Source organism: Myodes glareolus, chromosome 17 (assembly GCF_982192425.1).
Source record: "Myodes glareolus chromosome 17, mMyoGla1.1, whole genome shotgun sequence".
Classification (NCBI taxonomy): Eukaryota; Metazoa; Chordata; class Mammalia; order Rodentia; family Cricetidae; genus Myodes; species Myodes glareolus.
Window position 1 is genome coordinate 1,511,240 of NC_142042.1, and position 27,214 is coordinate 1,538,453.

A 27,214-nucleotide genomic window follows, 5' to 3' on the forward strand; every position below is an offset into this window, starting at 1 on the left:
TTTCCTTTCCCATTTTTTTGTTTTTCGGAGACCTGGGCAGCCTAGAACTCACTATGTAACAGACAATGACCTTAACTTCTGATCCTCATGCCTCCACTTCCCGGGTGCTCAAATGCTCAGTTTTACAAAGTGCTGGAAATCAAACTCAGGGCTTCATGAATATTATATAGTCTATCAACTGAGCTACATTCCTAGTCCTGACTGCTTGTTCTATAGCACAAAACATTAGCAAAATTAGCAGAAATTAAATTAAAAAGACAATTACATAGCTTTTGCTAACAATTTATAATAAATTTTCTGATTCTCCCCAAAAATGTAATCATCTATGCCATAGAAAATTTCAAGATAATGCAACTAAATGAAGACTTTGTTTATTTATTTGTTTGTTTGTTTTTGGTTTTTCGAGACAGGGTTACTCTGAGTAGACTGCCTCTGCCTCCCAAGTACTGGGGTTAAAGGTGTTTACCACCACTGCCTGGCCTAAATAAAGAATTAAAAGCCATCTCCTTAAACAACATCACAAATACAACTTCACACTGACATTTCTAAATAAATACCATTGGTTCAATTAAGTTAAATATTTGAGCTTTCACTTCATTTTGTTGTTTGGGTTATTCATAAGGTAGGACCTGACAAGAAGTACAAACTAGCTTGAAACTTACAAACTCCTGCCTCTACCTTCTATGTGCTGGGTTATTGAAAGTTAAATATTTATGTGATAGGTTATAGTGAAATATAAAATTGAATATGGAGATGTCCTGAAATTGGCTTTCCATTAAGAAATATTTCCTGGCTCTCGTCACAGATGACAAGCTCAAAATGACCAAGAATCATGCCTTATTTTCTTTAATGCACAAAGTGGCTTTGGTGTGGGAGAATTGTCTGTATTCTGTCAGTCATGTTTTAAATAAATGCTGATTGGCCAGGCAGGAAGTATAGGTGGGTAAACCAGACAGGAAGTAGAGGCGGGGCGATGGGGACAGGAGAATGCTGGGAAGGAGGAAGCCCATTCCTCCCAGTCCAGCCCAGACCACCAAAGAAGCAACATGTGACCTGCTCTGCTGTGAAAGGTAGCAAGCCATGTGTGCTAACATAGGTAAGAATAATGGGTTAATATAAGCTACAAGAGCTAATAAGAAGACTGACCTAATGGGCCAATCAGTTTTATATCTTAAGGAGATCTCAGTGTGATTTTCTTTGGGGCTTGCCAGCTGTGGGGTACTAGGAAGGACAGAAATCCCAACAAGCAGGCCCCCTCATGTTACATGGCTTTACACATATTTTTACTGTGAATAAAAAATCCTTGGAAATCTCAAAGTCCTCACTAGTTTCCCTTCAAAAAAAAAATCAAAGAAAGTCCTTCAGACAAGCTACTACTCCATCCTTAGTCCTTTAATATGTACACTTTACCTTTGTCCCCTGAAATAATTCTATGCTGAGGCCTGTTTCTTGATCTCATAGGGGTTTCTGATTTTGTTCAAAGGACAACTGTCAATATGTAACAAAAAATACCACATAACAATTTTGCTGTTAAAATTCCATAGAAGTCACATCACATATTACATTTTACAGTCAAATACAGGCTCATCATTCAAAGTTGTCCAAGCAATTCAGGCAACTCACATATGTAAAATGTGGATTACACACAACTAAATCCCAAGAAAGTTTCCAGAAAAATCTAAAACTTAGCACAGAAGACTGAGTCCACACAGCAGTCTGAAAGTATACAATGCTACATAATTCTTCAATAAACATGATTTTTCTACAAAGCTGTTTTTAATTGATTTTCCCACATGAACTATGAAGTAATAATAGTACCAGTCATCCAGATTAAATCCAGATAATTGCTTCCAATCATCCAGATTAAAGCCTGCAAAAATGTGATCTGTTTATCAGGCATGATGGTTGTTGTGTAACAGTTTCTTTGAAGATTAAAACATTCCATCCTGCAGGAAATTTTTTTAACAACTCAGAATAGCTTCAGAAAGTCCCTGAAATTGACCAGATTCACTCTAAGAGTAAGTAATAAAAGCTGAGAGTTCCTCTCATATCTAGCTAAGTCAAGCTGCAAAGAAGATTCTCAGATGGAGGCTGAAGAGATGGCTCAGAGGTTAAGAGCTCTGGCTGCTCTTCCAGAGGTCCTGAGTTCAATTCCCAGCAACCATATAGTGGCTCACAACCATCTAGAATGAGATCTGGTGCCCTCTCTGGCCTGTAGGAATACATGCAGACAGAACACTGTGTATATAATAAATAAATAAATCTTTAAAAAAAAAAAAAGACAACTCAGACAAGCAAAGCTGCAAAGACAACTCTTAACCTGCCAATCTCTTCCTGGAAGAAACAGAAACCAGCTGAGCTGCCTAGAAGAGGTTTAGAACAACTGAGACACCTGGAAAAGACACTCTCCAACCTGTTGACCTGCCTGCAGACTGTGTGCTCCAAGTTCTAAGCTTTGGGAGCTGTGGGGTGGGGGTGGGGGGGACTCTGGTGATGCAGCTGTCTTTTGGGTCATTTCTGCTCCTTAAGTAACCCCTCACCCATATTCCTATAAGGAGTAACAATAAAACTCATTGGTTCACCAAACTGGACTTTAGTGGTATCTGTAGCTAAGGGAAAAAAATAGTAAAATTGTATGCTAAGGAGCTCCGGGGAGGCTTTAATGCCTAAGCAGCAGCAGCAGCAGTTCAAAGAAGACACCCATGTAAAACAATAAAAGTGAAGACGATCAAGCCTGACCCAGGGGTGGGTAATTACCCTCCCCCCCCACTCCAGTCAGGAACTCACCCAAGAGTCAGGTATAATGAATGAGAAGGGTACAGTCACTGTGCCAACTCAGGGCCACTCTGACTGAGGGATCTAGCAGGCACAGAAGGGGAAAGCATTCACCTTTAGCCCTGACTATATCTTAGCAGATTAAGACAGGCCCTGAATTTAACAGGTGTGGAAAAATGTAGAGACCCCTTCAAAGAGTTCCAAGATAATAGAAACATAATGGCTGAGAGACTAAACTAAGAGACAGCACAGTTCTTAGCTTTCAGGAAAGTCTACATTCACTGAAAGTAGGTAACTGCTGTTAGCACCAAATCAATAGTTAAGCAGAAATAATAATTTGCCAGAAAAGACAACTGATTCTTGACTTCAAAAAGTAAACAGCCTTAGCACCACAACTATTGAAAGCTTCAAAGGAGGACATGAGCAGGCTTTCCCACACGACTCAACTCTTCCTGTTGCTCAATGTTCAAGTATTCCCAAGTTATGGATAATTCACGTGTAGGTTTGCAGACTACTGAGTAGAAGTCAAACCACATAAAAACTACCTCAGCATATCAATCTGTATTTCTAAAGCACTGCTTACTCATCTGTCTGTCTCCATAGCTGATGGCTTCCGCCAGAGGGCTCCATCCCTGAGCATTTTTCACCTTTACGGGAGCGTTGTGAGCCAACAGTAAATGTGCACATTCTGCAACATAAAAATTAGTAATAATTATCAGACATGCAATTTTTAGAATATTTAAATATGAGTGTTATGCAAAAGTTCAAGAAATCAGATTACTACATTTGTGAAGTAATGCCATTCTATGTATAATTAGTAACTTATAAACTCCCATGTATATAATCAAATTCCCCAGATTCAAAGGTACCCAACCTAGCTAAAAATAAATTGGATTCTCTCTAAAAATAAAGTATTGTTTTCTGTCTCCAAAGAATATTTGAAGCGAGTTTCCAAAGACTACAAGCTAACCTATGAACCTCAAGAGTTATTTTATATAAATATCTACAATTCAGCTGAGCACAGTGGTACATGCTTTTAATCTAAGCACTTGGGAGGCAGAAGCAGAGGCAGGTGGATTTCTCTAGAGTTGTCTGAAGGCTAGCCTGATCTGCACACTGAGTTTCAGACCAGCCAGGGCTACATGGTAAAACCCTGTCTCAAAACAAAAACAAACAAGAAAATATCTAAAACCCAGAAAGATCCAAAGAAGAATTTACATTCCTGTCATTTCAATGAAATGTTAATTCTTTATTTGAGGGAAAAAAAGTGTTTTCAAAATAAAGCACACTGAGAGCTGAAGAGATGGCTCAGAGATTAAGAGCACTGGCTGGCTGCTCTACCAGAGGTACTGAGTTCAATTCTCGGCAACCACATGGTCGCTTACAACTATCTATAATGAGATCTGGTGCCCTCTTATTGGGTGTCAGCAATACATGCACGCAATACACTGTATACTTCATAAATCATTTTTTTAAAAAAAATGGCTACCATAGTAGACCTTTATCTCTTTGTATGTAAGGGTCAATTTAAAGCAATTTCCTCCCCGAGACTATTTATGGAACCTATCTTTATGGATGATATCACTTGGATTTTTTTGTTTGTTTGTTTTTCGAGACAGGGTTTCTCTGTGTAACAGCTCTGGTTGTCCTGAAACTCACTATGTCGACCAGGCTGGCCTCAAACTCACTGAGATCCGCCTGCCTCTGCCTCCCAAGTGCTGGGATTAAAGGTGTACACCACCACTGCCTGGCTTGCTCTATACAATGAGTTTCAATGTAGTCATCTTAAACACTGTTGTGCACACACGTTTGAATTAATTATTACCAGGAAACTTTTTTTCCAAATTGTATATGTCTAATAAGCTACCTGTGGTCAGACTCTCAAAGTCTGAACCAATACAGGCTGAGTGATGCTAAACTGAACTATCTTCTTTTCTCCCATGGATCATTACTCTGCTAGTCTTAGTGGTTGCACACACACACACCCATTAAATACTTAACTAAGCAGTTACTAGATGTCTATTTACGTATTTTTTTAGTGGTGGAAGTGGTAAGCATGTGCTAGGCAAGCATCCCATCCCCAAGCTGCATCCCCAGTCATTCCTAACTACTAGATACTGAAAACAGAAGTGAAGGAAGATAAGGTCTTATTACCAGAACTTTTATTCTACGAGGAAGACAAGTAAACCAATTTTTAATAAATGTACCAACTACTGTGAAGGAGATAAAAATGTTACAGTCACATGATGGGGTGAGCTAAATGGCTTTACTTCAGCATTATTCTTGGTGATAGAAGGAACGACAATAGCAGAGAACTTCATTAGAATAACATAAATTAAATATAGACATTTCATTTCTCAAAGACATTGAAGAAAGTCTGTTCAAAGTATGTGAGAACATGTGATATGGAAGACTGATTATTTTGCAGAATGTGGTGGCTTGCCCTTTTAACCCCAATATTCTCACAGAGGCAGATGGATGCCTATGAGTTCCAGGCCAGCTTGGTCTACCATAGTGAATTCCAGGCCAGCCAGGGCTACATAGTACAATTGGCTCAAAAAATAGATTCTTTTTTAATACACTGATAGCAAACTAAGTGTTCATCATGGGTCCTAAGGACACACAGATCCACATATACTGCTAGAAAACTATGCAGTTCAAAGAGGAGCACTAGAGCCAGGGACAGGGATGAGGGAAATGGTCAGAACACATGGAAGGAAGGGGTGAGCTCTTTTCAGAAAATAATTTACTGCCAGACAAGTGATGCAACCAGAGAAGCAGGTTACACCATCCAGTGTACTGGACAGAGGAAAAGCTCTCCGTGAGCGTTCACATGGTTTCAAAGCGTCACTCCAAGACTATTTACTAATTAGAGTAGAATGTCTACAGAAGCCACACCTACAGCATCACCAATCAAGTGAGAGAACTTAGAAACTGACATGGAAAAGCACAATATGGAAACATAGCAGGCAGAACTTCCACTTGGGTGAACCCAAGCTGAGGTCGTACTACGGAGAAGGCTTAAAGGTGAAAAGATACCCTTCGGATAATACATATGGAATTAATTTTTATGGGTTTGTTTGTTTTTTGCTTTTTCCTTGGGGGGACAAGGTTCTTCTGTGTAGCCCTGGTTGTCCTGGAACTTCTTTATAGACCAAGCCGGCCTTGAACTCACAGAAATCTGCCTGCCTCTGCCTCCCGAGTACTGGAATTAAAAGTATATATAACCACTACCTAGCTGGAATTAATATATTTTTTAATACTATCAGAAAAAGAAATGGAGAGAGGCTTCTTGCTCATCTCTTACAATTGTATTCTACCTGAGTCAGTGTGTTTGCACTCATTAGCAAAAAAGGTTTTTATTAGTAATTTATTTATTTTTATGTTCATTGGTGTTTTGCCTACATTTGTGTCTGTGTGAGGGTATTGGATCCTAGAGTTACAGACAGCTGTGAGGTATCATGTGGGTGCTGAGAATTGAACGTGGGTCCTCTGGAAGAGCAGTCAGTGCTCTTAAGCACTGAGCCATCTCTCCAAACCACAAAAAAGATGTATTTTGTTACTCGTGTGTGTGTGTGTGTGTGTGTATACCTGTGGAGTATACACGCGCATGCATTTAGTGTCTGTGTGTGTATACCTGTGGAGGTCAGAAAAATGTCAGATCTCTTGGAGCCAGTTATAAACTCTCAAGCCCTAAAGCAAACTTTTAATTTCAAATGCCTAATCTAAAGTATATTTAAGGGACTAGAGTGATGGCCCCACGGTTAATACACTTCCTGCTCTCCCAGAGAACCTGGGTTCAGTTCTCAGCGCCTATCGTTGTGACTCACATTTAACTCTGGCTCTATGGAATCTCACACCCTCTTCTGGCCTCCAAGTGCACCAAGCACAGACATGGTACACAAGTGTACATGCAATCAAAACACAAACACATAAAATATAAAAAAATTAAATGTTTTTAAAAGAGAATATCAACACTGTTTGTGGGTCCTGAAATATATCTATTCAAGTCTGTCCCAAAATGTTTTCCAGCAGACACTTATCTCTTATAAAACTCATGAAGAAGTAGGAATATCAAATAACTGTGAGACACAACTCACCACAATCCTATGCTTGCCCCAACTTCAAAGTCACAGCACAGGCTAGTTCATTAAGACTCTGGTTTTAGCAATTTGAGTTTTCTCAAATGGATTTTACCTGGAAACTATATTTTCTTCTGGCAACTTACCAGTATTTCCTGAAACTAATATTTTATGAAATTTTTGAACATGTATTCATTTATTTTATGTGCTTTTGCCTACATGTATGTCTGTGCACTATGTGCCTGCTTGGTACCCACAGGTTCAAACAGGACACTGGATTCCCTAGAAATAGGGTTAACAAATGGTTGTTAACCACTATGTGGGTAATAGGAATTGAACCAAGTTCTCTGCAAGAGCAATTAGTGTTCTTAACTACTGAGCCATCTCTCTAGCTCTTGGTTAAGTAATTTTTAATGACAAAACGGGGGCCATCAAGATGGCTCACTGGGTGAAGACTCTTGCCACAAAACCTGATAACCTTACTTTGATCCCCAGGAACAACGTGACAGAAGAAGAGAACCAACTTCCACAAGTTGCCCTTTGATTTCCATACACATACAAAGGCATGCATGAAATCACATACATACACACAAATAAATACAATGTTTTTAATGACAAAACTGATGTGTGAATGAAGTTAAACATTAAAAATATTTACTAACCTTTATTTCCTAACATCACAGCAAGATGTAAAGGAGTGTTTCCTAAAATTGAAAACAAAATTAAATTAGAAGCCACAACAACAACGTAAGTGTGAGTTCAGCTCCTTCAGAATTGTTGTCAACAAACTTTAAGCAGAAACAACACGTTTGTTTTCTAAGACAAACTCAGAATGGGGCAAAAGTGAAGCCCTGAGTACCTTTCCTGCCCTGCCCAAAAGTAACCCACAGGGCATTCACTCTCTGAGATGTTCCCACAGGCTTCAGATTCCTTTCGCTGCTCATTTATCATATCAGTCTTTGTCCTTTTAGCAAATAATTCACATATCTACTGAAGCAGAGACAGGAAACAATCATCAGTCCTAGTACTCAAGCAGTTCAGAGTCCTTTTACCTGTATGAGACAGGATTCTTCAATAACTCTCAACACCAAAATATCAAGAATCTCTTCAGGGAGCTGCAGAGACGGCTCAGCAGTTAAGAGCACTGCCTGTTCTTCCAGGGGATCCAGGTTCAGTTCCTAGCACCTGCATGGTGGCTCAGTACCATTGGAAACTACAGTTCCAGGGGATCTACTGCCCTCTTCTGGCTTGGTGGGCACTGCACACATGAGGTGCATATGCAAACATGCAGGCAAATACTCATACACATAAAATAAAAACTTCAAACTTAAAATAAAGCTAAATTACTTTCAATAATAAGCAGCATAAATGTGCTCACTGTACTGAGGTCCGGCAGGGAAATGCTCAGGGGAAATTGGCAGGATGCTTTCAGCTCCTCTCACAACTTGTATACATTCACTCCTTGGCATCCAAGGGTCAGTTCTAGAACTGTCCACTGCAGACAACCTCCTATAAAATGACCGGTATCCACCAATGATCCAAGTATGGCTTCCGCATGCCTTACACCTGGAGACTACATATCTAAAGACCAGTAAGGCAGCTATACTAATTGTTTAGGGAAGTGATAAGAAGGAAAGTGTCAGCAACCAAAGGATTTCTAGGTGCTCTGGACTATTCTTCCAACTTTTCTATGAGTATTTCTATGAAATATTTCAAAATAAAGTTAAAATTTCATTTTCAAAAAGTTTTCAAAAAATAATCTCTTTTGGACCACTGAGGTGGCTCAGTAGATAAAGATCTTGCTGCCAAGCTTGACAACCTGAGTTGGAATCCCAGGAACAGATAGGGTGGAAGGAGAAAACTGACTCCTGCAAGTTGTACTCTGACCACATCTGTACACATAGAAAATAAATGTTTTAAAAATTCTCTTTTCAATACTTCTTCTCCCTAAAATACAAAGGTATCTCTGCCTTTGGGGTCACATCTAATTTTAGATCAACAGATTTCTAATGTTGCAAGCCTGTAGCACAGCAACAATGAAGCCAAGAGAGGATCCTGAGTTCAAGGTCAGCATGAGTTTCATGCAGCTGTGTCCCAAAAAAGAAAAGAAAGCCAGCAGTGGTGGTGCATGCCTTTAATCCCAGCACTCAGGAGACAGAAATCTCTGTGAGTTCCAGGACAGCCAGGGAAACACAGATAAACTCTGTTTTGAAAGACCAGGAAAAAAAGGGGGTGTGGAGACATTTCCCTTTAATCTTTAAATATTCTCTAATCAATTGTTCTTATTCTCATTTTCAAGTAAAATGTACATAGGACCCTCCAAATATTTATTTTTCATCTTAACAATTTACTACAATTCTATATCACTTATTTTGAGTACATTTTCCACACTACTCAATTGTCTACGTATCAAGATATTTCTGCATTTAATTTTCATGTCAAATGAAAGAACTACATTTAAAATTTCCAATTTCTTTGTACACTGAATTATTTTCTTCAGTTTCAGAGAAGTAATTCTTGTAGTGAATTAATGAAAAATCAAACAATCATTACCTAAATCTTCTGTTTCTCCCAGTATTATTACATCTATGACAATGAACTTTTTTCTTATAATGAATATTTTTCACAGATATCAAAAATGAACTTTATTTTCTGCTCACTCATCCTGCGATGAAGAATTCAGGTCTCATAAAAGAAAAGAAAAAGCACTGCCCTTTATTTTCTCCCCCATTGGTTCAAGGGGATATTCATAGCACTTTCCTGTGAGAGTCTATTCAACAGTGAATTGAACTGCAAAAATAAGGTTTGCTATACAAAAATCAAAGATAAAAATAATAAAAAACAAACTCTGAAAAATTATTTAGCACTGATAGAAGAAATTAAGTACCTAAATATAAAGAAAGCACCAAATTTACAACATCAGATTGTTGTAAGAAACACTCAACGCATTAGTTGGTCAGACACATCTTTTTTTTTTCCTTTTGGGGTTTTCAAGACAGGGTCTCTGTGTAGCCCTGGCTATCTATCCTAAAACTTACTATGTAGACCAGGCTGGCCTTGAACTCACTATCTGCCTGTCTCTGCCTTGGCGTGCTGGGATTAAAGGTACGGGTCACCACGCTCCACAGGTCTGATACATCTTTGTTTCCAGATTGCATGAACAAGTGGGTAGCACCATTCCACAGGTAGGAACCCTGAACTAAACAAAAGGGGTAAAGAAAAAGCCCCTTGAATGTGGAAATTCTCCTGTACCAGGTTCTTCAAACTGTGAGCAAGCAGTGCAGATTGCTGCCACCACAGCTGTAGCAGCTCCTGCCCTGCTACCATGCTCTCCCCAGCATGGGCACAAAGGAAACCCTTTCACCTTCAAATCGCTTCCAAGGTATTTAATGGCAACATGAAAGTAATTTAATACACCACCAATACTACTCAAGCTGGCCAAGTCAAAGCAGTCTCTGTGAAAATCCCCAGTAATGTTTCTCAAACTGACAAGCTGGTATTAAAATTCATATGAAAATTTCAAGGAACCCAGAACATCATCAACTCAGAGTTGGCAAATGGCAAAGCTTTCCTGGACCCTAGCCACTATCTCTTGTGAATGGTTTATGGCTGTTCTCAGAACAGCCTGTAGAGCTGGCAAGCCTAAGATATTCACTTGTTGCCCCTGAAGTAGGTGTTTACAGACCTGCTCTAACCAGCTATCTTCATTTGGTTTCTCTGACAGAGCCTAGACTTTCTAAAAACCATCACATTACAGCGTATTTAAATGTCCTCTCTTAGCTAAATTTACTTAACCCTGGCTTTTAATATACTGTATTTTATAATGTCAGAATCATCAAAAACTAAAACACCATATAATAAAACAATCTCACTCTGGAGTATATATTAAAGCAGTGGTTCTCAACCCTTTTGGTAGTCAAACAACCTCTTCCACAGGGCTCACCTAAAACCATTGGAAAATACAGATATCTAGATTACAGTTCATAACAAAAGCAAAATTATTGTTCTGAAGTAACAACAAAAATAATTTTATGGTTGGAGGTCACCTCAACAGTAGGAATTGTATTATAGGGTCTCAGTATTGTCATTCTGTCAAAGAGACATCTGCACGCTTGTGTTTACTGCAATACAACAGTGAAGATAATGTCAATCAAGTGTACACCAAAAAAAAAAAAATGGACTTTTAAGTGGGCAGTGAAATACTACTCAACCATAAAGGCTTTTTTCTCTTTTCTGTAAACATGGATAGAAGTGGAAGTAAGGGAGATAAGCTGGGAGCAACAAGACAAATAGTGCTGTTTTTACACTTGAGGAAGGCAGAAAAGCAAGTAACACAGCAGAGACAAACCCAGGTGCTCTCACATCTAGATGCTACAGGAGCTAACCCAGGACATACTGAGTGCCAAGTGGAGCCACTAGAGGACAGGGAGGGGAGAACACAGGAAACAGTAAGAGAGACAATGACACCAAACATAACTGAGGTGTTGTCTGGTACAATAAAGCAATGACAGCCTAGAGATATGATTCAGAGTAACTGAAGGTCAGAGTCTGATGGCTCTTAAGACATGGAAAATGAAAACAAACATCTAAAGAGATAGAAATGCTAATTTATGCTGACTTGGTCATTGAAGAATGCATACACGTATCAAATTTTATTCTTTTATTCCATAATTATGTGAACATACTGTGCCAATGGGGGAAGCTGCTACTAAATAATACAGAAAACTAAGTGTATTGTCCAAACTAATGACAAGAGCAGTTTACTTAAAATATTTTAATTAAAAATATGAATTTCTCTAAAGTATGCTATATTAGAATGGAACGTATTTTAAGATCTGTTTCTGTATTTAATTAGGGATAAAACATTTTTACCTACCCTGAGCAAAGGATGAATTGCCATCATCAAAAATAAAAGCTGGTTTGAAGTATAAGAAGAAAATATAGTTCTACAAAGTCTCACTGTTGTTAAAGGAAAGAGTTTTCAGAGCCTTTTTGGATAGCTGTGGGAACTCTTTGACACTGTACTAAAACTGATTTGTTAAAAAGGCATTTACAATGGGAAATCCAAATTCTATCAGGATCTCTTACACTGAAACACATTGGTTTCTCTTGTACTGTAGGCAGAATTTTTACTTTCTTTTTCTTTCAAAAGACACTTTTTACAAGATTTATTTGTGTATGTTATGTATATGAGTATTCTATTTGCATGTATGCCTGCATACATGAAGAGAGCAAGGGATCCCATTATAGATGGTTGTGAGCCACTATGAGGTTCCAGGGAATTGACCGCAGAGCCATCTCTCTAGTCTACTGTGGGTAGAATTTTTATGGTGTGTGTGAGTGTGTGTGTGTGTGTGTGTGTGTGTGTGTGTGTTGCAAAGGACCAAACTTGGGGCTTCAAACACACTAAAGTCTAGTACTCTACCTATACTACACTCCTAACCTGAGCGAGACATGATTACAGAATACACAGCATCATGAAAAGCATGTCTAGAAAAGTCTCATGGCCATCCAGATACTGATACACTCCAATAGACAGTACCTAAACAGCATGTTATATGTGACCAGAGCAGTGGTTGTAAGAACTAGGAATCTGGAAAACTTAAAATGGCTGAGCTAAGTTTTCAAAATTCTTTTATTATTTACAAGTTTTTTCTTTTAAAGTTTTTCAACAGTTTTTTTGTGTAGTCTTGGCGGTCCTAGAACTCACTCTGTAGACCAGGCTGGCCTCGAAGTCACAGAGATTTGCCTGCCTCTGCCTCCAGAACGCTGGGATTTAAGACGTGGGCCACCACCACTACCTGGCTAATTCTTCTTCATTTAATTAGCAGCAAACATTATTTTGTACTGAATGGGATCAAGCTTACTCCATTCATTTACCAGAGAAAAATCTGCTGAATGTCTAAATTGTCTATAACCTGTTGTCTTTTTTCCCCAAGAAAAAAAATGCTCTGTGGGAAAAGGGTATGTAGTTCCTCTCATAGCCAGTTTCAGAAATATTTTTCCCTCATTTCCCCTTAGCATGCAAAGGACATTGTACACAGCACCTGAATGGCAACAAGAGTCCCCAAAAGGCAGGCATTCGTTCAGCAGGGCTTTTGTGCTCAGTGAACAGGCCAGCAAACAGAAGGCAAGCGGTGACTTGTGTTATCACGAGACACTTTTGATCTGTACACCCTAATTATAGAGCAAAGAAAAAAAAAACCAGATCCAGCACAGCACTAAGTTCTACACACATATCCAAGTCCAATCAAGTCCAATCCACAAACAAGAAGAAATTCTCCCTCAAAAATGCTACTACTGTAGTAAACGTACAACCCCCATATCCCCTCCACCCCTCACTTTCATTAACAGCTATTTACTGTAGCAGTTATCCATGAACCTGTGCCTGCAGACACCTGCTTCATAGTCAGACATCTGATGAAAATCACCTGATTGCATTCCATGTTGCTACGTGCAGACGCCTCCACAGGGTCTCAGCAAGCTTACAGCATGGCTGCCTCTCAAGTATTCAAACTTCAGCCACATTTCCATTTTCTGCCCACTTCATCCCACAGTGATCTCCCTCTGAGTTCCTGATGGCAGTACCTTTGCATTTTACTTATCTCTGCTTGAAACTCTGTTCTAGACTCTCTTGTTAGTGCCCCCCACATACACGCACACTCGACAAGATTCATTAGCAGTCACACCACACATTCACTGCTTTGTCTACTGTCTGGCTCTTCAACTAGCATGCAACCCCACAAGAACAGAAATTGGGTTAGTCTGCTCACCTCCGCACTCCCAGCATCAAAAACACAGATATTAGAAGCTCCATGTTTATCTGTTGAATGAATAAATCAACTAATTTTAAAAAAAAAAGAAGCCATTAAGAACCAAGAGAACAACTTCAAATCTGTTTCTACTCTCAAAAATGCCCTACTCTAGAACAAGGCAGATTCCCTTGAAAACCAAACAAAAGAAGGACATATAGGGACATGGTACAGGGGTTTCCTAGAACTCAGTACAACTCTGTAGAGCCTGCAGTAACTGCTGCAGATCTGTGCACCTAAACTCTAGCAGATCCAGTAGTCCAACAATCTTGCCCTCTACTGTTCTGATAGGCAGTATTTAAACACCATCAAATTAAATCCTCAAAAATCTACCTAAATGTCAAGAACAAGGCAGCTATTACAACCCACAGAAAAGAGCCTGTCACACACCAGTCAACAGAATCAAAGGCAGAGTTACTAAATCTCCAAATTCACCAGCAACTTCTTGTAGCTATGAAAGGTTAGGGAGAGTACTTCACACATCCTGCACTCTCACTACTATCGGTCACATCAAAGTTACTAACAGTTGGGAAGAGCTGATTAACTTAGGGAGAAAAAACTCCATGTTTAACAAGCAGGAAATGTAATCCAAACCAAGTCTTCAATCTATTTGTACCATTTTCAGTTCTGAAGTACTGAATAGTAAAATCACTAATGTCCATTATAAACATGAACAATCCAAACTACTCATGACTCAAAAAAATCTTGACACTCAATGTAAAAGTCTAGACTATCCGTTTTTCACATTTTTACATTATTTATTTGTGTGTGTGCATACAGGTATGCGTACCTACAGAAGTCAAAACATGGTATCAGATCACCTAAAGCCAGACTTGCAGGCAGCTCTGAGCTACCCAACATAAATACTGGGAACAAAACTCTAGACCTTCATAAGAGCAGCATGTGCTCTTAGCCACTGAGGCATCTCTCTGGTGCCTTAACCTTTAATTTTATATTAAAGAGAAAAATTATTTGAAGATACCATAAAGATAAAGGTAGGGGGCTGGAGAGATGGCTCAGTGGTTAAGAACACTGACTGTTGTTCCAGAGGTCCTGAGTTCAATTCCCAGCAACCATGTGGTGGCTCACAACCACCTATAATGAGATCTGGTGTTCTCTTCTGGCCTACAGGCAGGACACTGCATAAATAAAATCAATAAATCTTTAAAATATATATATATATATATATATATATATATAAAGGTATGGTAATTTTGTGTACTGTTGTGGTTTTAAGGAAAATCCCCCCCCAAAGGGAGAGCCTCCATCGGGAGATGTGGTCTTGTTGGAGGAAGTGTGTCACTTTAGAGGCAAGCTTTGGGGTCTCATATACACCCAAGCCACACACAGTGAAACAGTTCACTTCCTGTTGCCTTTGGATCAAGATGTAACCATGTCTGCCTACATACTGCCTTGCTTCCTGAGATTTCAATAATGGAGTAAACCTCTGAAATGTAAGCAGCCACCCCAGTTAAATGTTTTCCTTTATAAGAGTTGCTGTGGTCATGGTACCTTTTCACAGCAATGGAAACCGTAACTAAGACAGTACTTTTAATGTATTATTTCCCTCCTATTCCCCAAAAACTGTTATTAAATAATCCCCAAGGCACAATCGCTTGGTATACTTGATCAAAAGATGTACATATTTTATCATGTTTAACTTTTAAAGCAATGTTTAAGCCCAGAATACAAAAATTCTGAACATATTTAGCAGATATATTTGACCAACGTCTCATCAAGGAAAAAGCAGTATATAACAAAACATTTATCAAAGATCAATCCAAACCAATGGAGCTAATGAATAGTAAACTTAAGCAATGACAGACTAGACATCAACAAGCTCTCCCCATAAACCAAGGGTCAATAACAAAAGCAAAACAAAATACCTGAACTGTAGAGCATTGTGTTTGAAAAGTAATTGCAAGTTTGGATACGAGAGTCTGAGGCACGGAATTTCAAGCTTTAGGACAGAGCTCGGACTACACAATGAGACCTGTCTCAAAAACTGGATCAGTAGGTGACTGATAGGTAGACAGACAAATAAATGCAAGAAGGGATAAGGAAGAAAACCACCAAATTATTTGAGAAAGGCAGCATTAAAAAGTTTTCATCTAGGGCTAGAGAGATGGTTCAGTGGCTAAGAGCACTTGCTGCTCTTCCAGAGAACTCAAGTTTGGGTACTGCACCTATACCTATACCAGGCTACTCACACCCAACTGTAAGCTCCAAGGGAAATGATACCTCTGGCCTCTAAAGGCACCTACCTGCATCCACACATACATAACCACATGTAGACAGTCAAGACACACATACGCCCCTACCTAAAGTAACAAAAATAGGCCAGGTATAGTGGTACATGTCTTTAATCCTAGCACTTGGACTTGGGAGGCAGAGGACAGTCAGTGGGTCTCTCTTTATGAGTGAGGCCAGTTGGTCAACATATCGAGTCCCAGAACAGTCAAGGCTATATAGTGCGACCTTATCTCCAATAAATAAGCAAATACAAAACTTTTTAATCTTTAGGTCTTTTTAAAAATATATTCCATTGTTAATTTGTATTTATGAGCACGTGGGTGTCGACATATACCACGTATGTTCAGGTATCTGGAGGCTAGATGGATCCCCTGGCAATAGAAGCTGCAGTTGGTTGTGAATGGGTAGATATGGGTGCTGGACTGTGTACTCCGTGACCTGAAGTCTAGGGCCACTTCCCCAGCCCTGTTTTGGTCTTGTACTATGAGGCTGTGCTGCTGTAGAATTGCTGTGCAAGGCCATCCCTGCCTGCACAGCCACCGCACTGTTCTCACAGGGAAGGGGAACAGATTAGGATTCCATGAACAGCAAGTTTCTACAGTTTTAATTTACTTATTTAAAACACTCAGTATTTGCTATGTTCTAGGAAAACCATCTTAAACTTTTCACAGAGCACATCATATGACAAAAGGCTACAGAAGATGTGCTGACTGGAAAATAAGGGGTAAAGAGTCTAAAGAGCTACATTGGGGATTAATAACCAAGTGCTTTTATTTGTGCCATTGCATCAAGAAATTTAAAAACATGAAAAAAATTCTACAGAAACTGAGAGCTATCTAGTGACAGGATCTTGATTTTTCCATAGGCTCCTATATAAAGAATACAAGACTCCTAATAACTGAAAAAATAAACTGGGGCTACAAACTTTTAACTTCTATTATAAATACTAAGTGAGAAATATGCATTAAAGGACTCTACTGCAAAGCAAACCAAACATTAGAACTGACTTTCCTAAAATACAGTGAGTCTCAACAGAAATTCACAAGGAAGGTGATATGCACTTAGGGAATTTCTTTCTTCCTTTCCTTTTTTTTTTTTTTTTCTTGAGACAGGGTTTCTCTGTGTAGTCCTGGCATTTGCTCTGTCGACCAGGTTGGCCTCTGTAGGGCTGTGATTAAAGTTGTAGGCCACCACTGCCCAGCCATTATTTCTATTTCTAGTCTCATGGTTTCTATTGTGTATGCAACCTTAGCAAAGTTCTGTGCCTCTCTCAACTCTTTTCTGATAGAAACCCAATAAGAGCCTTTTAAGAAAATCATTTAACAATGTCCATTAAAAGTAAAAACACAGAGCCAGGCAATAGTTGTGGCACACCCCTTTAATCCCAGCACTCGGGAGGCGGAGGCAGGCAGATCTATGTGAGTTCCAGGCCAGTCTGGTCTATAGAATGAGTGCCAGGACAGACTCCAAAACTACAGAGAAACCCTGTCTTGAAAAACAAACAAACACAGTAAAAGCACAGAGCTGGACTGAGTTGGTAAAATGCCTGCCACACAAGCATGAGGACCCAAGTTTGAGTCCTAGGAAAATTGGGTTGGTGGCACTGCTTGAAATCCCAGAGTTGTGGAAGCAAAGACAGGCACAAAGCACCTAGAGTAAAAGTAGCATTCGAAGAATGAACAGGTAGCAGGCAAGATGGCTCTGTACATAAAGACAACCTAAGTTCAATCCTGGGACCTACACAGTGAAGGAGAGACATGATATTCTAAGCTGTCCACGGATCTCCACACACACAGGACCACAGAACTCACTGACTTCCACGCACAGAAGAGCACAGGGGAGCACAGTGGTGGCCTTCTTCCTTAGTGAGAGCGTGCAGGAGGCGGCACAGCCACTTTCACAGGCAGGAGACACTGAGGGCAATCATCCGAAGTGACAGAAAGGCAACTAAACAAAATACACACATTCCACTTAAAAAGTGAATTGTGGTACATAAAGAGCAGAAGTGTAAGGGTATATGGAAGTCTAAAAACCTGAACAGAACAACAGAGGCTAAACACAGCACTGGAAGTCTAACAACCTCAGTAGTCCTGGGAATTCCACTCATCCCTTACCTTAAAGAGCATTAACTCTCAAAGAGAATGTTGTGGACACTTTCAAAGCAACGTTAAGGTAATAGAACTAAATTTTAAAGGCAAAGATAAATCACAGTTACTGGTGGACCAAATTTAAATCACTTCCAAATAACCAATAAACTAGGAATACAACTCAACTATTTGTCAGGATACAATTCTCAGCAGCAGTCAAATGTGCTTGTTACAACAGAATTAAATAAAAAGTAGAAAAATGAAGACTTGGAAACAGCTTCAGAGCACTTTTTTGGTATTTAATGGTGGTGGCATTGTGACTATAGTACTGTGAATCCAGGAAACAAGGGCTGCTACAAAACTGAAAGAGAATATGTGCTTACTTATTTTCTATTTTTGTTCTACTTTTAGATAAGAAGTCTACAAACCAATGAAATTCAGGGTGTTTATTTCACAGGTGGTATTGCACTAATATGCAATGCCACTTTGAGCAGCTTGCTTTATAACTTCCATGTTAGGTTAAAAACAGCTGCCAAGAATATTTGCTAACTATTACAAGTTTAAAATGGCCTGTTAATAAAATGTTGAAAAATAGTTATTACTATTCACATTAGTTTCAACTATTTGCAATTACACATTAACTGTAAATTAGGTACAATCCCCAGCACCATGAAAAACAAAAATGGATGCAAATCAATCTTAAAACTTGTTATTTAGAGGGGAAAAAATCAGCTGACAAGATGTGACCAAAAGTAGCTACCATCCAGTACCAAATAAACTATGCTTTCTCAAGCATACCGTAAAGACAAGACTTTATTATGAAAATTATAGTACTGAATTTACCCTCAGTCAAGATAAAACATTGTTCCTAGTGTGAAAAAGGAAACAAAAATAACAGCTACTGACAAGTCTCTTCAATTGCTTTGGAAAATCAAACGCAGACACATTTCTGTGTGGCTTTCAAAAACCAGTGTTTTAAATATCCTGAAAGCAAAGCCCCTCCCCTCCCCCCCAAAAAACACGGTGACAAATACAATTCACACCTAGCTGCACTGGGTGATGAAGACCAACAATATACATGTACAAAGTTAAAGCTTCAAGAAGGAAGGGGAGGGCAATAAAAGACAATTCCGAAAACCAAGAAGACCTGCTTGGATATGAGACAGCTTGACTTTGAGCACACGAAAGGCCTGCCGCAGAGACAAGGCAACCTATCCCGAGAAGCTCGTGGGGGGAGGGGTACGGGGTGGGGGAACAAGAAGGTAACATTCCTTCTGAGCCGCACTGGGCTCCTGACCCCGGGCACGATGAAGCTGAAAAACTCGAGGGTTTTCCCCGCTGCGCTGCGCCGGCCGGAGTCCAGAACCCCGAGGCTGACGGTCACCCCCCCAGGGAACCGAAAACAGGCAAAGCAGACAGACAGAGCTCACCGTGATTATCTTTCTGTCCGATATTGTGCGTGCGGATGAGCGAGGACAGTCTCCTCACGTCCCCCTTGAAGACGCACTCGTGCACCGGGTAGACCGAGGGGCAGCTGCCTCCGTCTGCGACCACAGCCGCGGGGTTGCTGCCCAGGCAGGCAGGGGCCGGGCAGGTGGCGGTCACCGCGTTGTGTTGCAGCGGGGCCGGGGCTCCGGGGCTGGGCGCGGCGGGCGCCTTCAGCTGCAGCCGGTGATGGTGGTGGTGGCTGAAAATCTTATGGCAGGCCTTGCCGCCCTTGCCGCCGCCCGCCCCGCTTCGGCCCCCGGTGAAGGCGCCGCCGAGAGCGGCCGTCGCCTCCTCCTCGCAGGGCTCCAGCACGTCCCCGTCCTCTTTGCTGGGCTTGTGGTCCCTCCGCAGGGAGCGGATCTTCTCCCCGGTCATCGCCGCCGCGACGCGCAGGACGGGCTCCGGGAGGCTCACCGCGGGCCGAGCCGGAGCAGCGGCGGCGGCGCCCTGCGATTAGAGAGGCGGCCGCGACCCTCGCACGCAGCATGAACTCCCGGGGCGACCGCGGACCCTCCACACGCGCATCTCCCGGAGGCGGCGGCCCTCGTCCGCGACGAGGAAAACCGCGGCCACACGACGCCGGGCGCCGCTGAAGCCGCCTCCTCACACGGAAAGACCCGGCGCGGCCATCTTTCCCCGTCTCTTCTCGCGAGAGCCCTGGAGAAGACACCGCGGTGGGTTAGCGGGGCCCTCCTGTGCTCGCTCCTTTGTCCGGGCGGCGCCCCGCTCCCCTAGCACAGGGTTCCACCCCGAGCCCTGCCCTGCAGCTGGAGACCCGGACTCAGAGCTCTGACCTGGTGCTACAAAGAAGGAGGCTGACGACAGTTACAAACTCTGGCTTAAACCCTCAGGTTAGAGAACCTCCCTAAGAGCGAGGTGGAAAGACACCGGGGCACGCCGGATGTGACGTCACTGAGCTGCGCTGGCCACTCATGTTGTAAGCATTTGCTGAGCCTCTGTTTGGGTCCCTGAGCTGTACTGGTACTTGCCCTGTCTGACAAGGCTGTAGGGGAGGAAAGATGGCCAGGTTACAGGAAAAGAGAGGTAAATTTAGTTTTTGGAGGGTCTGAAGGGTGATCTTGGAGGAATATAAGGGCTGACTTTGGAATTTAAAGGCTGTGCTTTACACCAGGAGGGGTGTAATGACTTTCAAACATTTGTTAGTTCGGTGTATTTGGAACAAACATCAGAGTTAAAGTATATGAAGGATGCTTACTTGAAGAAGTGGAGTAATTTTTTAAAATAAGTGGGCAGTAATCTGTTAGAAAGACCCTAAGTTGGAACTTTGCTTCCTCTCTTCCTCCTTAGTGAGGAAAATCCAGGTGAGCGATGGTGAAAGCATGCACGATTCTGGAAAAGGTTTAAGACTTTAAGAATAAGTTCAACATTCGCATATTGAGTTGAAGGTCCTTGCTGTTTGATCACAGTTAGTTATCGTACGTTTTGGAAATATGGGGATAATGTCTTAGGAAGTAGAAGACAGAATTTGGATAAGATTCAGGAATTATACACTAGCCCAGAAGTGGTTGGCTTCTCCTAAAGAAAAGTGTGTGGAGTGAGAAATAGAATGGTGTGGAACAAAACCTTGAAAACACCATTATATATACAATGATGGGAGGCTGGAAAGATGACTCAGAGGTTAAGAGCATTGCCTGCTCTTCCAAAGGTCCTGAGTTCAATTCCCATCAACCACATGGTGGCTCACAACCATCTGTAATGAGGCCTGGTGCCCTCTTCTGGACTGAAGAAAGAATATTAGATACATAATAAGCAAATAAATAAAATTAAAAAATATAGAATGACTAGTCAAGATAATGAGTGGGCATCAAAGCAGTGTCTGTGTGTGTGTGTGTGTGTGTGTGTGTGTGATGAAACTGTGAACATTTAGAAGCCTAAACTGAACATGATGGCTCAAAATGATAAATTCTAGCACTCCAGAAACTGAAGCAGGACAGGAGGATCACAAGGTGAGCCTGGGCTGTTGGGTGAACTCTGTCCCAAAATTAATAGATGGGCCAGTGAGATGGCTTGCCACCACACCTGAGGACTGTTGATGGGCCAGTGAGATGGCTTGCCACCACACCTGAGGACTGTTGATGGGCCGGTGAGATGGCTTGCCACCACACCTGAGGACTTGAGTTCAATCCCTATACATGGGCCAGTGAGATGGCTTGCCACCACACCTGAGGACTTGAGTTCAATCCCTAGGACCCAAATGGTGAAAGAAGAGAACCCACACCAACACTTTGTACTCAGACGCCTATAGAGAAATGTACAAATAAAGAAATGTTAAAAAATTAATTATTAGCAGATAAGCAGTTCAGTCATGTATCTCATTACTGGCTGCTATCTCTCCATGACTCTAAAATCTCCTAAGTGTCCTTCCAGTGACATCAAACACCATAAACATTTCTTAATTCAAACAATTAAAAATGTATTAAAAATTATTGTGGTGGTGTGTGTTTGTAATCAGCACTCAAGAGGTACAGCAAGTGACCATTTTCAAACACCAAACATATATTCATCCCTATTAACGAATCAATCCCACACCAGTTATGTTTTAAGGGGTTATTTATTTGGCGGGGGGTAAAACTTACATACACCATAAACCGTCAGGAAGGGAGCCTAGTCGCTGGAGCAGGAGCCGGGAGCAGCAGCTGAGACCGAGCACCGGAACCAAGAGCCGGAACCAAGAGGGCCTATTCCGGATATGCTTCTCTTTTTAAAAGAGAAATATACCACGCCCCAGTGGGCTGGTATTTCAGCAGCTATTGGCTGACGGAGCGGAAGTCGCTCCCCGCTGCACTGTGGGCTCGTATTTCAGCGACTATTGGTTGAGGCAGCGGAAGTTACTCCCACAACACATCCCTAAACTTTAAGGGCTTACATTATGTAACAGAAGGAAGTGACATCGAAATGTGAGTGATGTGAAAATATCAGCTCAAGAAAAACAGAAGATCTGAAATCTCTAACACCCCAATATAACATAAGAGGAAACTATCAGTTTGTTACTGAAAAAGAAATCAAATTATCAGAAAGTCTTTGTGGTAGAGTTGGAGATGTTGAGAGCACTCCTGCCTTTCCAGGGAACTCACAGCTGTCAGTAACTCCAGCAGTTCCAGGGGATCCAACACCCTCACACAGATACACTTGGCAGGCAAAACACCAACCACATAAAATAGAAATAAGTAAATTTAAAAAAAAAGTCTTTGGGGATCAAGTCATGTCTGAACTAGGTTTTAAAGAACTATGAAAACCACTCTACTCTAACAGGCTAACGTTCCCACCCTAGCAGGCCTCCCTGCCTTCTCATGGCTGTTTGTATGTCCAGAGCTCCTTTCCATTTCAGAATTAGGTCACAGTTTTTCTCTTCTCTACATGATGACTTTTGTTAACTAGGCGTACAATTTGGGGTCAGGAAATTACACTCACTGCTACCCTAACATAAAATGATTTCCTTTTATTCTGAATGTCAGTCAGAAACTACAGTTGTATAAACATTAGCAGTGTCCATGATTTGCAACCAGTTGAAACGAGCAATGTTTTCAAATTCTATTATGGTTGTTGCAGATAACATTTAATATTCATTACTAGCTAAAATTTATATTAAGGTCTACTACTAGATCTTGTTTCTTAATGGTTTAATAAAGATGAATGTATGCATAAAATTTGTTTTTTTAGAGTATTCTGTAGAAGTTTTGATACACTTTATGATTCATTTTATGCTCCCAGAAAATCTGTTCCAAAAATGAGTGACAAGAGTTTGCTGTAGCATTGAAGAGGTCAATGGAAGAAAATAAACACTAGGACTCCTTGGAAATCACTTCTCCTAGCAGTGCCCCAGTCTTCTGAATTGTTTCCTCCCTTTTCTTCCTCATTTTCTGATACAATTTCCACTCTCCTCCTTCACATTCTTGTCCTTTGAGTTCTGTGAGTAGGGAGCTATACCTAGCACTGTGGTGCCAGGGTTCCAGACAAAAAGCTCCACAGAGCCACCTGCAGCAACCTGAGGATTGCTTTGCAAAGCCCTAGCCTCTCCTGAATCCTGGATTTGTAACTGCAACACAAAACAGTTCAGACCAGGAAGTTAAAGCAGAATTGGGAGTTTACTAAGAGAGTATAAGATGAGAAAAAGAACCACGTAGGAAAAGAACCCAAATGGGCTTCTTAAGAGTGTCACATTTAAGGATTTTAGCAATCGGCAGGTCAATCCTTAATTTACATTTTTCAAAGGGTTTCCAAGAGTGTTTGTTTTCAACACAGGCTTTGGCTTTGGAGCCTGTCCTGGAACTCACTTGGTAGATCAGGCTGGTCTCAAATTCTTGGAGATTCACCAGTTTCTGCCTCTCGAGTGCCGGGATTAAAGGCATGTGCCACCACTGCCTGGCTTCTCTTCTTTTTAAACCCTAGGGTGGCTCCTGAAAAGTTCACATAAAGAGCCATCCTCTACCTGTCTCAAGTTCTAAGCTTGATTCACTACTATTTAACCTTCTTAGTTGAAATACCTACACATAGTATCTTCTCTCTGGGCAACCTTCCTAGAAAATTCTGTTAGTTGTGCTGAAATTGATTCTTGACTCTCAGTTTATGGGAGGCTTCAGACTCTGGAGTGAAGCACCACTTTCCCTTCCCGGGCCCCGTGTGTTTTTATCCTGCCTCAGTTTCAGCACAGTGCCTTCCTTACAGATAACAAATGCTTACGATTAACAATAAAGTGTTGAACCAATATGATATTAAACCCTGAAGTATCCACAATATGCTGATATAAGTAAGCCATTCTAAAATATTAAATATAAGCTTTTTAAGTAATCGCAGTCTGGCACTGAAGTGGACTACTGCTTTATGCTCAAGTATACATATGTTATTAGTACTTTTTGTTCCATTTCCACTTAGAAGTAACAATAAATTAGAACTGCCTTAAAGTTATGTAATAAGTTGCATAACAAACTCAGACAAATTCTCAAGAGTAGCCCTTCAAACCCCACATCCATGTCCTGGTGAACCCCTCAACCTATCCCAGCCTTCGGAGTGACTCCTCAGGTCAGTCTCCAGTAACACTCTCAGCTTCCTGAGTAGGAAGGTGGATGACCTGATTAGTGTTGACCAATCAGGACTCATCTCTGAGTAGGTGTGGCCAAGTTCTTACAATAGCAGAACTATGCCATAATGAGCATTAGATCTGAAAGATGGAGAGACAAACTCCAAGAGTCACTAGCAGACATTAATACCCAGACATCGAGTGGGGAACAATGGAAGTCCTGGGATAGGGAGAAGGGGAGGAAGAAGGACAGTTAGCACAGTTTGCTTTGGGTTGAATTTAAATTTAAAAATTCTGGAAAAAATCTATATCTTACCCATGTCCAGTGCTGATCTCTTAAACCCCACTTTTAAGGAAAGGCAGCCTGTGTACATGAATAAAAAGTCTGGATGCATAGTGAACTAGTAATTTCACAAACAACATATTGACTTTTTAGTCAAACATTAGTGACATAGGTTTCAATTCATAACTCAAGTATTGAATTTGCTATACAAAATCACCTGTTTTTACAGAGTAACACTTGTTAATTTCCTTCTGGTGTGGCTAAGAATTCAGATTATGACAGTTTTTTTTTCCACCACAGCAAATATGGAGGTCAGAAAATAACTGGTCCTTCCCTTCCATCACGTGAGTTCCAGGGACCAAACTCAGGTGCCCAAGCTTAGAAGCACACATCTTTACGTGCTGAACCATATCACTCGCCATCTATCAGCTATTTTTAAACAAAGCCTTATATGTTCATGGACAAACAGAATAGACTAGATAAATCTATTCTAAACACAAGAATTTCTGACTTTTATGAGAAATATACGTATCGTTGTTATGATAATCCCACAGATGGGAGGAGAAAGACCACCACACTGAATCAGCATGTCCAAATTAATTAAAGCAAGCTGTTTTTATTTGTGTACACAGGCTGCCTTTCCCCAAAGGTGGGGTTCAAGAGATCAGCATTGGACATGGTAAAGATAAGGATTTTTTATAGTTCAGGAATAGGGGTTTTCCAAGTTGGGAGGCAAATAGGAGGAGTTATAGAAGCGTAACAAGTTGGTTATAACCTCTTGAAAGAACTATATGGTTACAAGGTAGTCATAACAGCAGGTGGTCATAATAACCTTTAGAAACAAAGGCTTGGTTGCCATTTCCCCCACCAGAAAAGTGATTACAGAACCATTTGTAGTTAAGGTTGCTGGTGGGGCATAGCCCAAATCTTGAGAAACATTTAATCATATAGAGGAATGAATCTAATTTGTCTTTACTATAAGATGACTTTCAAGGCTAAGATGGGGGCTGGTTTATCAATCAACTTGTTGATGAGAAAAATAGTTCTCACCTAGAAGAGAATAAGAGAGAGTTGCTCTGGGCCTAGGTGGGTATTTCAATTTGGGTTGTTCTGAATGACCGGTTCCAACATGGCTGAACTTCTGGAGATTCAAAGCAAAAGTCATAAATCAATGCATTTGCCAAATATATTGATGGAGACATCAAGTAGGCAATTATAGCAAAGTGGGAAAAAGCATTGCTATAAATTTTGGAGACTGTCTGTTGTTTTGTTTTGCTTTATAACTAGTGGAAGTTAGTCATCTGCCAAATTTATACATTCCAAATATTTTGCTTGATAATTACCAGAAGTGAGAAATGAATGACTATTAAGGGAACTGTGGTCGTTTGAATGGGAATAACCCCTATAGACTCCTTTGTTTGAATGCTTGTTCTCCAGAGAGTGCACTATTAGGAAGTGTGGTTGAGTAGATGTGGCATTGTTGGAGGAAGTATGTCGCTGGGGGTGGGTTTTGAGGTTTCGAATACTCAAGCCAAACCCAATGTCTGTCTCTTCTTGCTGCTTGCTGCCTATCCAGATGTAGAACTCTTGTCTCCTTCTCCAGCACCATGTCTGCCTGTATGCTGCTATTATTCCTACCATGATGATAATGGACAAAAGTTCTGAACCTGTAAGCCAGACGTAATTAAATGTTTTCCTTATAAGAGTTACTGTGCTCATGGTGTCTCTTCACAGCAAGAAAACCCTAAGAAGGGAGCAAATAATTTGGCTCTGCAACATTTCAACTTCTCACAAGTTGTTAATTGATGCCAATCAACTTTATAGAATCTTTAACATATTTGTTGCTCTTTTGTTTCTGGAAACATCACAAGCCAGAGACAAAGCATTTTACTTTGGGGGTGGGGTTGAGACAGGGTTTCTCAGTGTAGCCTTGGCTGTCCTGGAACTTACTCTGTAGACCAGACTGGCCTCAAACTCACAGATATCCATCTGCCTCTACCTCCCAAATGCTGGGATTAAAGGCATGTACCACTCTTGAACTAATGTCTTCATTGCAATAAAAGCAGTAATCTCACCACATTGTTTCTTGTTCAAAAGTATTGCTGAAGATAATTTTTAAGGGGCTGGAGAGATGGCTCAGAGGTTAAGAGCATTGCCTGCTCTTCCAAAGGTCCTGAGTTCAATTCCCAGCAACCACATGGTGGCTCACAACCATCTGTAATGAGGTCTGGTGTCCTCTTCTGGCCTTCAGGTATACATGCAGACAGAATATTGTATGCATAATAAATAAATAAATATTTTTAAAATAAAAAAAAAGATAATTTTTAAGTCTCACAAGTTATATTTTACAAACACATTAGACCTAGAGTTAAGAATGATGCTACCACCTGAAAGCA

General features: G+C 40.8%; 1 protein-coding gene across 2 annotated transcripts in view; it reads right to left on the reverse strand.

The window, feature by feature from the left end:
* The window catches only part of Ankrd13c (ankyrin repeat domain 13C), a 50,004-nt gene extending 29,619 nt beyond the window's left edge, over window positions 1-20,385 (reverse strand). The window contains exons 1-4 of one of the 2 annotated variants that reach the window (XM_048453724.3): window positions 20,292-20,377; window positions 19,440-20,154; window positions 7,520-7,561; window positions 3,359-3,463 (exon numbers count right to left, since the gene is read on the reverse strand). In XM_048453724.3, the coding sequence (XP_048309681.2) occupies window positions 3,359-3,463; window positions 7,520-7,561; window positions 19,440-19,872 (580 nt within the window). In that variant the 5' untranslated portion in view covers window positions 19,873-20,154; window positions 20,292-20,377. Of the gene's footprint in view, window positions 1-3,358; window positions 3,464-7,519; window positions 7,562-19,439 lie in introns of both variants that reach the window. The other variant, XM_087897456.1, reaches the window with a different exon arrangement.
* Window positions 20,386-27,214: the final 6,829 nt, after the last annotated feature.